We start from the raw sequence: 14,092 nt of genomic DNA, 5'->3' as shown, positions 1-14,092 counted from the left end.
GATCCGGGGGCAACAGACGCCGGATGTGTTTTTTCAGGTTTTTGCTGGATTGTGCCTGATGGCAAAAATATGATGTGTGAAAGCAGCCTTACCCCAGATAGATACTGCTCCTTAACTCAGTTGCAGTACCCTGTAGCGACTAGAGCTTCAGGGGTGCTATATATATGGAGTAGAACTATAGTTCCATTTGTCTGGCACCATTATTAATAACTTTTGTATACTCACTTGCACACCTTAACTGCAATATAATATCTGTCTTAAAATAAAAGGGACACGTGGGGTTCTTTCCCCTTCTTGCACTATACCCCACCATCGGTTATATATTTGTAATTTTATGTATCCCGGACCACGACTTTGAATAAACTATTTAAATTGCATACTTCCTTGTTGTTCATTTGGGTACTATACTTCATTGGTATTATAGCAAAACTCAAAGACTCCTTTCTTTCTGGGTATTTAAAACATGTTATACAGGGTGTATTGTAGTCCCTCCTTTTAATGTTTAGCAGCCCTTCACCTAGTGCATAGGCTTTATGAGTCTAGGTGTCACACTACCTAACAATTTTAACAGAATGTGTATGAGGCCCTCCTTTATGTCTAATACAGGGTGTATCATAGTCCCTCGTCCTTCTAATTTTTGACAGTTCTTGCATTGTCCGAATAGGCATTATGAATTTCAGAGTCCCTCTTTCATGAATTAAACATGATGTGTCTGACCATGTCACACACACCACATGCCCAGATAAGGTAGTAAAATGTTAAAATTACATTTACCGGTGACTACCTGTGGGTGTAGTTTTATTTCCCCCTCCACTATGTTATCTACTGTAGTCAGAGGCGACGGGGAAATATGGTGAGAGATGAATTGGTTATTAATGGGTCGAGTAGGCATTTTTTTTTTCTTGTTTTAATTTTGCCTTATAGACAAGTCACTATACAGGAAATAATCTTTCCTAACATTTTTTCCTGTAAAATCAAAATTATCTTTGCTTTTGTATATTTTATTGTCAGTCAATAAAATTGGAATATGGTAATAAACCCTGCCTATATGCCTATGATCCTAAACTATCGCTCCTCCACCAGCTATGTCTATACTAAATGCAGGTAGCAGCAGTTTTACTAGAAAAAAAGGACAGTAATAAGCCGACTTTTGGTTTCAGGTTGAAGCAGCAGTATAAGTATTGAAGGACTGTATAACAATAAATCCTGACTATACACCTCTAATCCTAAACTAGACCTAGCTATTTCTACACTAAATGCAGGTAGCAGTGGTTTTACTAAAGAAAGGACAGTATGTAGCCCTGAAACGGACTTTTGGTTTTAGGTTGCAGCAGCGCTATAAGTATAGAAGGACTGCAAGGCAATAAACCCTGCCTATATGCCTGCTCTAATCTAAGTTTTCCCTTCTAGATCAACTTTCTCTGAGTTGCAGTGTGATGAGCATTGTGCCCCTTGGGTCTTATATGAGACCTGATGACAAAGCGGCTAGCCAATCACAGTAATGCCAGTAGCCAATATAGTTACGGCATTACCATGTATGACATACAATCCCTGCATTTAGATTGTCTAAAAGCTGCAAAACATGCGTGGCGGCTCTCTCATGGCGCTCAAGCACCCGCAATACTCGATCAAGTAACAAGCATACACGAGCACCCCAATGCTAGAGTATTAAGCAATGGTGAGCATATTCACACACCACTATCACGCTTCACTTTTAATTAGCATACAATGTAAGGGCTCATTCATACAACCGTATAAATCGGACCGAGATCAGACCGCAATGTTTGGACTGGCTGCAGCTCTCACAACCTGAGCGTGACAGCTTCATACATTTCTATGCAGCTGTCACGCTTGGGACTAGAGACATGCGACCAGTCCGAGTATTGCGGTCCCATCTTGGGCTGATTTATAGTTGTATGAATGCGCCCTAAGAGTGATGAATATATGAGAGGTTTCTATGTTTTTTGCCACTACCCCCTTTACTTGTATTTGTTAACATAGAGATTTTCACTTTTATAGAAGACTTAAGCGGGCTTTACACGCTGCGATCTTGCTAGCGAGATTGCAGGCGATCGTACCCGCCCCCGTCGGTTGTGTGACACGGGCATATCGCTGCCCATCGCGCACAACCTCGCTTAACCCCGTCACATGGACTTACCTGTCCTGCGACGTCACTCTGGCCTGCGAACCGCCTCCTTTCTAAGGGGGCGGGTCATGCGGTGTCACAGCGACGTCACACGGCAGCCATCCAATAGAAGTGGAGGGGCGGAGATGAGCGGGACGTAAACATCCCGCCTACCTCCTTCCTTCCGCATAGCCAGTGGAGGCAGGAAAGGAGATGTTCCTCGCTCCTGCGGTGTCACACATAGCGATGTGTGCTGCCGCAGGAACGGGGAACAACATCGCTAATTAGAAGAGAACGATTTTTTTGTTTTAGGACGACCTCTCCGCGGCAAACGATTTTTGCCGCTTTTGCGATCGTTTTAGGTTGCACATGACTGTTAAGCAGGCTTTACACGCTACAACAAATCTAACGATGTGTCACGTCGTGACGCACATCCGGCATCATTAGTGTTGTTGTAGCATGTGACACCTACGTGCGATTGCGATTGAACGTAAAACTGTTCATCGTATACACGTCGTTCATTTCCTTAAAATTGTACGTCGGGCTGTTCAATGTTCCCGAGGCAGCACACATCACAGTGTGTGACACCCCGGGAACGATAAACAGATCTTACCTGCGTCCCGCGGCTCCCGCTGGCAATGCGGAAGGAAGGAGGTGGGCGGGATGTTTACGTCACGCTCATCTCCGCCCCTTCGCTTCTATTGGCCGGCTGCCGCGTGACGTCGCTGTGACGCCAAACGTCCCTCCCACTCCAGGAAGTGGATGTTCGCCGCCCACATCGAGGTCATATGGAAGGGTAAGTACGTGTGACGGCAAATAATCGTTTGTGCAACACAGTCAACAAATTGAACGTGCCGCACATACGATGGGGGTGGGTATGATCGCATACGATATCATATGTGATATCGTAAGGTGTAAAGCAGGCTTTACACGTTACGATCTCGTTAATGACACCGGATGTGCGTCACAAACAACGTGACCCCAACGATAAATCATTAACGACATCGTAGCGTGTAAAGCTCGCTTTAGACTGGGTTCATCACATAGAATGAGCCTGTATGGTGCAGATGTTTTTCCCTAAAATAACTTAGAGAACAGTAAAAAGGAAGTTAAAAGAGGAAACTCAAACAAAAATGTTAACAGCTTTACAGGGCTAATGTGTAAAATCCATGACCTAAATGTGTACGTTTAGGTAAACCAAATTAAATGACCCGATCACCCCTGGCTTAAAGGAAATCTGGCACCAGGTTTTATTCACTTGCAAGCACTCCCCAACCTTTGGTTCTACATAGGTGAGCTTATTAGTTTATTCCATTCTGTCCTTAATTTTAAGGCTACTATTGGCTTTCTACACCTTTTTTGGCCCTCCTGGTCTTTCTCATATAGGTCCATTCAATACAGTATTTACATCGGTTGGGTGCTTTATATTGCAGTAGTATAGACTTGTATTGTAAACTGCTGTTTACTTTTCTGCTGGAATGTGTGCCTCCTGTATGTTTGTCTGTGCAACACGCTGTCACCTACACCATTCTTAATAAAGGTTTTTCACTGCTTTGTTATATGATAGTCAGATCGCATTTTTTTCTCTGTTTATATTCTGATTCAGTGATTAGTCCCAGTTCATTACTGCTTGCATGTCACCTTGGTAGTGTCGCGGGCGGGGAGGAGGGTGTCAGCACTGCGCTCACCCCTCTGCTCGGGTCCGGCTGCTCAGTGGTGGCTCGAGCGGTGGGCCGGATCCCGGGGGGTCTTGAGCGGCGCTCCTCGGCCGTGATTGAAAGGGGATTGGGTTTTGGGATATAGTTTATTGTCCGTGATTTGTTGACACCACCGCTGCTCTGTATGGGGATCCCGGGAATGATGGTATGGAGCAGCAAGTTGTTGTGTTGCCCCTCCGTGGGTAGGGGTTGGTGATCCCGGGGCCCAGTGATGTGGTGGGAGATGCAGGGCTTGGTGGGCGCAGGGACGCGGGGGCAGCGCTGTGTCTTGCGGCACTGTGGTACTCACTCAGCCTGAGACGATGACACAGTTCTCGGTAAAACACACGGCTGGAAAGACGGTTCCCACGGACGGCTGCACTTGCTTTTCCCCAGTAGTTGACGGTGACGGTCCCTTTGTCCTGCACCTAAGATGATGATGGTTGCAATGGGCTCCCACCGGTAACCTGCTCCCCGGCTTGGATATGGGCCGGAGGAGCCCTACTTTGCCCGCAGGCGCTGGCCCTGAGAAACTGGTGCGGTGGCGGTGTCTCTCCGTTATGGTCGGACTGTTGCCTTCTATCGGGACTTGGTTGTTGGGAGACAGTCGTCCCCTTCACTGACGGATTTGCAAATTATGGCGACTCCTAGCCTTGCCGGGATCCGAAAGGCCCCTGACCTAGTGCTGACTGTTCCTTGTACACTGCTCCAGACCGCCGGGTCACCACCCGTCCACGGTCCTTCCAGTAACCTCCGAGCAGTCACCCCTGTGGACAATCACCTCCGTCTGCTGACCTTGCTGTCTCTCAGCCCGGGGCACACACCTGGACCAACTTCAGGCTTTACAAACTGTCACTTTTTACTTTACTTCAGCTTTTCTCCTAAGCTCCACTACTACTTCACTTCCTTCCTTTCACTTTCACCTCCTAAACTGAACTGCCTGGTTCTCCCGCCTCCAGGGCTGTGAACTCCTTGGTGGGCGGAGCCAACCGCCTGGCCCACCCCCTGGTGTGGACATCAGCCCCTGGAGGAAGGCAACAAGGATTTTTGGTTAGCTTGGTGTTCCTAACTGGGGTGTAGGGTGTGGTGGTGTGATGACCTGTGACCCCTGGCTTGCCCAGGGCGTCACAGTAGTATATATGCCTACATTGATATTCAACTACAATCATGCGATGGGTTTGGTTGTTGATTTTTATTGACTGTACATTGGGCTACAGATACTCACTGTGCTATTTGGTGAAATGGTGTATACAACACTCAATATGGATCAGAGGAAGCGAAGGAAAGAGTTGTCTCAGGAGATTATAAAGAAAATTATACACAAGCATGTTAAAGGTGAAGGTTAAATGACCATCTCCAAGCAGCTTGATGTTCCTGTGACTACAGTTGCACATATTATTCAGAAATTTAAGATACATGGGACTGTTGCCAACCTCCCTGGGCGTGGCTGCAGGAGGAAAATTGCTGACAAATCAAAGAGACCGATAATGCGAATGGGACAAAAGAGCCCAGAAAAATGTCTAAAGAGATTAAAGGTGAACTTCAAGCTCAAGGAATATCAGTGTCAGATCGCACCATCCGTAATTGTTTGAGCCAAAGTGGACTTCATGGGAGACGACCAAGAAGGACACCATTGTTGAAAAAAACATAAAAAAGCCATATTGGAATTTTACAAACTACATGTTTACAAGCCTCAAAGCTTCTGGGAGAAAGTCCTATGGACAGATCAGACAAAAATGGAACTTTTTTGCAAGGCACATCAGCTCTATGTTTACAGGCAGAAAAATAAAGAATATCAAAAAAAGAACATTGTCCCTACTGTGAAACATGGAGGAGGCTTCAGGGTTTCTTGAATTTGTGCAGGGTACAATGAAATCTCAAGACTATCAAGGGATTCTAGAGAGTAATGTGCTGCCCGTGTCAGAAAGCTTGGTCTCAGTCGCAGGTCATGGGTCTTTCAACAGGATAATGACTCAAACCACACAGTTAAAAACACCCAAGAATGGCTAAGAGGAAAACATTGGACTATTCTGAAGTGACCTTCTATGAGTCCTGACCTAAATCCTATTGAGCATCTTTGAAAAGAGCTGAAACATCCCATCTGGAAAAGGCAACTTTCAAACACAAGACAACGGGAGCAGTTTTCTCTTGAGGAGTTGCCAAAATACCTGTCGAGAAGTGCAGAAATCTCATTGACAGTAACAGGAATCATTTGATTGCGGTGATTGCCTCAAAAGGTTGTGCAACAAAGTATTAAGTTAAGAGTACCATCATTTCTGTCCTATTTCATGAGTTTAATTTTTTTTTTAAATTCTGTGGAAGCTGAAAATTAGCAATGTCTGACTTTCATTTGTTCATTTTCATAGATTTTTTATTTATTATTACTTTTGATAGATTCAACTTATTTCTGTGACCATTGTGGGTTTTTCTTTCATTAAACGAGGGGTACCAACAATTTTGACCATGTGTGTAGCTTTGGACCGTTATATCCTACACTTTCAGCATTTTTACCCTTGGTAGACTATCTTATTTTTTTAACAAAGAATTTTTGCAGTCACTTTTAAACTTTATCCTCTTCAGCCAACATATCACCTATATATAGTGTTTTAAAACAAGCAAATCAGTTTTAAAAATCAATTTATTCTAATTTTTTATTGCAGATTTTTTTTATTCTGTTTTTTTGTGATTGAAGCATAGATAATTGTCTTGAGATGTTCAGTAACTTTTATGATAGATAGTTTTTTTTCTTAGGTATACTTTGATCTCAGTAGAGATCACTGTGCTTCGATGAGTTGAGCTGTAATTATCACTTATTGTTAGCCATATTAAAACACCACTTTCAGCGCTGGAGTGGTTCTTTTAATCTAATGTCCCTTCCTGTACATTTATACTTATCCTCCACCATCTTCATTCTTTTTCGACGCCACTCTGATCCAAAAGTACCACCTTGTGACCATAACTTCTGACTGGCCGGAAGTCAGAAGTTACATCGAAAGCTCTATATAAAAGTCTATAATGGCCAGAATGAGGCGCTCATAGACTTGCATTGCAAAGTGACCTTCAGCGCCCTCCTCGAAACACTGAAGCAGCCGGCAGGTCACAAACAGCAGGAGACCCCGACCAGCGTGACCCCGATAACAGATGAAAATGCCGGAGGGTGAGTATAACTGTAGTGGGAAGGGACTTAGATTTAAAGCAGCACTCCAGCAGCACTCCAGTGTAGTGGTGTTTTAAGTGCTATCTACAGTGCCTTGCGAAAGTATTCGGTCCGCTTGAATTTTTCAACCTTTTCCCACATTTCAGGCTTCAAACATAAAGATAAAAATTTTAATGTTATGGTGAAGAATCAACAACAAGTGGGACACAATTGTGAAGTTGAATGAAATTTATTGCTTATTTTAAATGTTTGCTAAAAAAAATAATAAACTGAAAATTGGGCGTGCAATATTATTCATCCCCTTTACTTTTAGTGCAACAAACTCACTCCAGAAGTTTATTGAGGATCTCTGAAAGATCCAATGTTGTCCTAAATCACTGATGATGATAAATATAAGCCACCTGTTTGTAATCAAGTCTCTGTATAAATGCACCTGCTCTGTGATAGACTCAGTGTATTGTTTAAAGCACAGAGAGCATCATGAAGACCAAGGAACACAACAGGCAGGTCCGTGATACTGTTGTGGATTTGGTTACAAAAAGATTTCCACAACTTTAAACATCCCAAGAAACACTGTGCAAGCGATCATATTGAAATGGAAAGAGTATCATATCACTGCAAATCTACCAAGACCCGGCCGTCCCTCAAAAATGTAATCTCAAACAAGGAGAAGACTAATCAGAGATGCAGCCAGAGATCTACTGCAGAGATCTACAGGACAACAATCAGTCGTACACTGCACAAATCTGGCCTTTATGGAAGAGTGGCAAAAAGAAAGCCATTTATCAAAGATATCCATAAAAAGTGTTGTTTAAAGTTTGCCACAAGCCACCTGGGAGACACACCAAACGTGGAAGTAGGTGCTCTGGTCAAATGAAACCAAAATCGAACTTTTTGGGCACAATGTCAAACGATATGCTTGGCATAAAAGCAACACAGCTCATCATCCTGAACACACCATCCCCACTGTCAAACATGGTGGTGGCAGCATCATGGTTTGGGTCTGCTTTTCTTTAGCAGGGACAGGGAAGGTGGTTAAAATTGATGGGAAGATGGATGGAGCCAAATACAGGACCATTCTTGAAGAAAACCTGTTGGAGCCTGCAAAAGACCTGAGACTGGGGCGGAGATTTGTCTTTCAACAAGACAATGATTCAAAGCATAAATCAAAATCTACAATGGAATGGATCACAAATAAACGTATCCAGGTGTTAGAATGGCCAAGTGAAAGTCCAGACCTGAATCCAATCAAGAATCTGTGGAAAGAGCTGAAAACTGCTGTTCACAAACGCTCTCCATCCAACCTCACTCAGGCTCCAGCTGTTTACAAAGGAAGAATGGGCAAGAATTGCAGCCTCTTGATGTGCAAAACTGATAGAGACATACCCCAAGCGACTGCAGCTGTAATCGCAGGAAAACGTGGTGCTACAAAGTATTAACTTAAAGGGGATGAATAATATTGCATGCCCCAATTTTCAGTTTATTGTTTTTTATAAAAGTTTAAAATAAGCAACAAATTTCGTTTAACTTCATAATTGTGTACCACTTGTTGATTCTTCACCATAAAATTTAAAGTTTTTATCTTTATGTTTGAAGCCTGAAATGTGGGAAGAGGTTGAAAAGGCACTGTATATAGAGGTATCTACTGTCATTCTATGGTTGCCTGTTGATAATGAGATGGCTGCTAAAAAAAAAGATCTGTATAGAACAAACAGTGTCAGTGAGAGGGGCAAGATTTTATGTTCTTTTAATAGTGTGATGAAAAATTAAAAAAGGCAACACAAAAAAATATATATGAAAAAAAAAATTGTGATCATTTTCGGATCTCACTTTCCCTTTAACATGGTTGACCAACACATAAAATGTACTGCATAAATATCTATTTTTAAACCATAACATGTGACGTTTCCCTTTGAGTCCCAGCACTCAATGGGGATTTTCAAGTCAGATGTCATCAGAAGGAAGGCCTGTCATTCACTTTCCAGCAGTGAGGATCAGCCCCCCACACCCCCGGAACTGGATGTCATTGGGGGCAGCGCTGTGGTCACTTGCCACATCTTCTTTCAGTGCCACCTCTGATGACATCCGGAATCAACAGCAGTGAAAGCCGCCGGGAGAAGGGACATCAGCTTCCTTCACCCAACTGTAACTATGAAGGTTTCATTTTACCGTGGACAGAGCTATTTGCTTTTGATCCTTTTTGTATATGTTTTTGGAGAGCTGGTTGAATAATCAACATCAATGCATTTTAAGTGTTTTTTTTTTTTTATGGAATTTAGCAAAAGTGATTAATAATGATTTATTTTATGCATGTGATAATTTTCTATGTTTTTTTATTTTACATAATTAAGCATTTGAAATGGGAAAATAGCTCATTGTGTGTTCATTTTATACATATTTTTTGTCATTTAATTTATTCATTTTTTTTTATCCTAGTAAGGGATATATTTTTTTTTTATTTTATTTTTTATCCTTCTAGGGTTTATGTCATGGTAATTGCTTGATTGCATATATAATATAGTGCAAAATTTCTATCCTGGTTAACCAAACTCTAGGACAATACTCCTAAAGGAAACCAGACATTCTGCCCGATCCGCGTGCTATTGGATTTAGGGAGCATGTGTGGACAGAATTAGGAGGGAGAAGGTTTTGAATAGCATTTAGAAGGTGGGAACAGGGGAGAGTTAGGTTAGTGAGTTAAGATGAAGAGATGTGTTTTCATTGCACGCTTAAAAACGTGGGGGTTGGATATTAGTTGCTTACCTTGGGGTAGTGCATTCCAGAAAACTGGAGCAGCACAAGAAAAATCCTGGAGACGAGGTGTGGGGATCAGATAATGGATGATGTTAGTCTAAAATCATTTGCAGAACGGAGGGGGGTGGTAGGCTGATAGACAGAGATGATGGATGAGATATAAAGTGGTGCAGAATTGTGGAGAGCTTTGTGTGTGAGAGATATGAGTTTGTATTTTATTCTGTAGCTGATAGGCAACCAGTGCAGTGACTGGCACAAGGTGGAGGCATCGGTGAAGCGGCTGGACAGAAACTTGACCCTGGCTGCTGCGTTCAGGATGGATTGGAGAGGAGAAAGTTTGGATAGAGGGTGACTGATCAGTAAAGAGTTGCAATAGTCCAGGCGAAAATGAATAAAAGCAACAGTAAAGGCCCCATTACACGCAACGACGTATCTAACGATATATCGCCGGGGTCACGGATTCCGTGACGCACATCCGGCATCGTTAGCGACGTCGTTGCGTGTGACACCAACGAGCGACCGTTAATGATAGAAAATACTCACCAAATCGTCCATCGTTGACATGTCGTTCATTTTCAAAAAATTGTTGATTGTTGAGGATGCAGGTTGTTTGTCGTTCCTGAGGCAGCACACATCGCTACGTGTGACACCTCAGGAACGATGAACTACAGCTTACCTGCGGCCGCCAGCAATGAGGAAGGAAGGAGGTGGGCGGGATGTTACGGCCGCTCATCTCCACCCCTCCGCTTCTATTGGGTGGCTGCTTAGTGACGCAGCTGTGACGCCGCACCAACCGCCCCCTTAGAAAGGAGGTGGTTCGCCGGCCACAGCGACATCGCTAGGCAGGTAAGTCCGTGTGATGGCTCTGAACGATATTGTGCGCCACGGGCAGCGATTTGCCCATTGCGCACAAACGACGGGGGCGAGTACGCTCGCTAGTGATATCGCCAGCGATATCGCTGCGTGTGACGGGGCCTTAAGGGTATTTGCAGTATCAAAGGTGAGAAATGGTCAGATTCTGGAGATGTTTTTAAAATGCAGGTTACATGGGCGAGTGAGTAATTGTTTTTGGGGGAGGAAGGAAAGTTCTGGGATTTAAAAATGAAAATGCAAAAACGGAAATTGTTCGCAAAGGGATGAAACGTTAACGGGAACCAACCCATACGAGCTGGACTAGAGGGTCCCCGGCAGCTTTTCCTTGCCCGCTCTCCTTGAGTGACAGATCTCCCTCTGTGTGTGTGTGTGTGTATGGAGAGCTGTCAGTCACTGGCAGTGGTGGGAAAAAACCAGAGACCAGCCTTGCCGACTATTCTCCGATGAGGCTTGGTCCTAAGTTAAAGTGTTCTTCTTGAAACTCCACAGAGTTTCATAGTCAACCAAAGCTGCCTGAAATCATACAGCCAATGTCTGATCTTTGCTGCCTGTGGATCGGACAGAATGTATTCACTATTCGTTTCCGTTTAACCCATGCTATCCTGCTATTATCAGCATATCTTTGAAGTATTCTTGAAAGTCTGGTGCTCATCACCGATCTGTCTGCTGACTCTAATTTTATAGAGATAGGTTTCTATATTTTCTATGTCAATCCTACTGAGAACAGCTTGTTGGCAATCGATATGTAAAAAATTGGCTCTTAAATCGTTCTCTTGTGGCCCCTTTATCTAATAGACAATGAAAGTATACCCCCAAAAAAATGTAGTCCCATTTTAGAGAACCTTCATGTTAAAAAGCCCCCCAAAAAACACAAGGCTATGTAATTAATGATGCTGGTAACTAGGACTCCTTTACATTATGTATAAAGTTACTTACTTTCTTCACAAGATAGCCATCTCGAATTTTTTGCGGCTCTCTCTCCATCTTCTCCTCCTCGTCAGAAAATGTGAAATGAAAATTTCCGAGGTTGTGACAGAAATAAAATGTTGGTCATTGACTATCTGTTTCCGTGCAGGTTTAGTAACTGTTCAGTGACCAATCACACCCTGGGCTGTTTCCTCATTTAACAGTTACATAGGGGAAGCAATGTCAGAGCACTGGGTTTTTGCTGTAACCAAAATGTCATCTTACCAATGACGAATAAACTGTGGCACAGTGATATTTGTGAACAACTTTTGAAAATGGGAAAAAGAAGACGATGTCTTGGTGCTGTATGACTAAGGTTTATGTAAAGGTCTATAAATATATGATGTGAACTCCTCCATCCAACCCAAAATTTATTAAAAAAAATTGCCATTGTCTCTAGTCAAAAACAGTCAGGATCCACATGTATCTCTCCTGCCCCCGATACACCGCTACCCAGGAGTCACTAGAACTGGGCACTAGGATAAAAGCTCATTTCACTAGGTAACATATTATTGGCCTTTTCCCTTTATAATGTTCATTGTTTCTTAAAGGAGTTTTACCAAATTAGAACGTTATCCTCCATCTATTAAAGAAGATTTTCTGATCTTAGGGGATCAGACTTCTGGGACCCCACTGATCCTGAAAACAAAGTTCTAAAGAGCCCTGTCAGAATAGAGGGGAGGTCGAGCATGTGCACCTCTTCTCCATTCATGCTCAATGGATACATCGAAAATAGCCAAACTGTAATGCAGGTAGCGACGTCCCCGCTACTGTCCTGCCCACCTCCCTCGCAGGGACGTGGGTACACTCATTCTACTGGACGCTCAGCGATGGCTGACCCATTCCCGGGCCATGTTGCTGGCTCCAAGCCCTGTGCAAGCCGCACAGGCCCCCTGGGAGCACCCAGAGGGTGCACAAGCACCTATTTTTAAAAGGCCAGCGCGTTCTAACCCAGATGTGCCTCTCAGTCTATGGCTGACAGCCACTAGGTGTTTAAGGAACCTTCCCCTTACGGGAGGTATTTGGGCAACGTAGTGAATACGTTCCTAGTTGTCAGGTCCCTTGTGCTGCTGCTTGAGTGCTGTGTGCCATATTGCTAACACCAATATGTGTTCCAGTACCTGTTGTATCCGCTGGTGCACCCATCTGTCCCAGCTGCATGTGCAGTAACCACTGCTGCACCAATCTGTACCAGCTGTACCTGACGAACCGTCTGCTGCAGCCATCCATTCCAGCCAAGCCTGAGGCATCAGTTGTCCCAACTGCAACTGTATTATAGCTGAGAGCGTCAGTGTCTATACCCCAGGGGCCTGCTGTGGCAGCACCGTGTCTCTCTGAGTGATACCTGGTTGCTGACGGAAGCCAAATTCACCCCCAGCCTCAGAGGCTCTGCTGAATAACCATACCAAAGTCACGCCCCTCAGGTTTATTGTGGCCCAGTGGGACCACTCCCCGCTCGCATACAAACATGGCACTCAGCTAGTCTTTTACACTCCTATTAACAATAGCATGCTCGACCTCCACTCCATTCATACTGAGTTCTTCGTAGACTCATTCTTGGGATCGTTGGCGCTCCCTGCAGTCTGACCCCCAGTGATCCGGAAGTCATACCTTACCTTGCCATAAAAATATCATTTTTTTGTTAGTGGTATGAATTTCACTGCTGTCCCGTTGAATTTGATGTTTTTCTTTTGTTCCTGCACCTCTCAATTCCTGAGATATGGCCCCCCCTTCCCAAAGTATAAACTGAGTCCTTTTAGGCAATGGGCATGTGTGGCGCCCCTGAGGCTTCCGTCGCCACAGGTCATTGCACCCCATCAGCGGTGTGATGCCCCATTCTGGGAGAGGAAGAGAGTGAACTCCGGTCCCCTGGTAAATCCACACTACACCCATTGCTAGGGACACACAGGACCAGGGAAAGTGGCAGGCAACCCTCCCATGCTGCATGCTGAGAGGGGCTGTAAGACCCATCCCTGCTCCCATAGGGTGGTAGCTTAGCAACTGGGGAGGTGGGAGGAGCCACCAGAGAGCAGATAGAGAAAGGAAGGTCAAGTTAGTTTCAGTTTACCTCAGGGAGTGAGAGAAGCAGCATGTAGTTGGAGGAGAAGAACGAGAGAAAGGAGGGAGGAGGAGGCCTGCTGAGGCAGGCAAGGAGGAGAAAGAAGAGAAGGAAAGAAAGGGTCGCAGGGCCGCGGGTAGTCCTGTATGGTACCACGAGCAGTCCTTGTTGGGTACCGCTGCCGAGGGCCCAGAGGCGCTACGGGTAGCTGCAGGCTGCGGTGGCCTGGTCCACAGTGACATCGGTGGAGTGATCAGCTGCGACAGGGGACGGTCCCTAGAAACTGGAGGAGCGAAAAGACAGTCTCCAGACAGTAAAAACCGAGGCCCAGGGAATTGCAAGCTCCCAGGGCCAGAACCCAGAGCAGACCTTCAGAAAAGGGGTAATCAGCCGACAGGTGACCCCCCAGCCTGGAGGCTGTAATGGAGGCCAAGCCAAGTCCATCTACCTAAGGCAAGGCT

General features: G+C 44.6%; 1 protein-coding gene across 1 annotated transcript in view; it reads right to left on the bottom strand.

The window, feature by feature from the left end:
* PLEK (pleckstrin) overlaps positions 1-11,629 on the bottom strand; it is an 85,495-nt gene extending 73,866 nt beyond the window's left edge. Inside the window, exon 1 of the mRNA XM_075338057.1 lies at positions 11,543-11,629. Coding sequence (XP_075194172.1) covers positions 11,543-11,590 — 48 coding nt within the window. The 5' untranslated portion in view covers positions 11,591-11,629. The remainder of the gene's footprint in view (positions 1-11,542) is intronic.
* Positions 11,630-14,092: the final 2,463 nt, after the last annotated feature.

Source organism: Anomaloglossus baeobatrachus, chromosome 3, assembly GCF_048569485.1.
Source record: "Anomaloglossus baeobatrachus isolate aAnoBae1 chromosome 3, aAnoBae1.hap1, whole genome shotgun sequence".
Taxonomy (NCBI): Eukaryota; Metazoa; Chordata; class Amphibia; order Anura; family Aromobatidae; genus Anomaloglossus; species Anomaloglossus baeobatrachus.
This window is presented reverse-complemented; position numbering and strand designations above follow the sequence as displayed.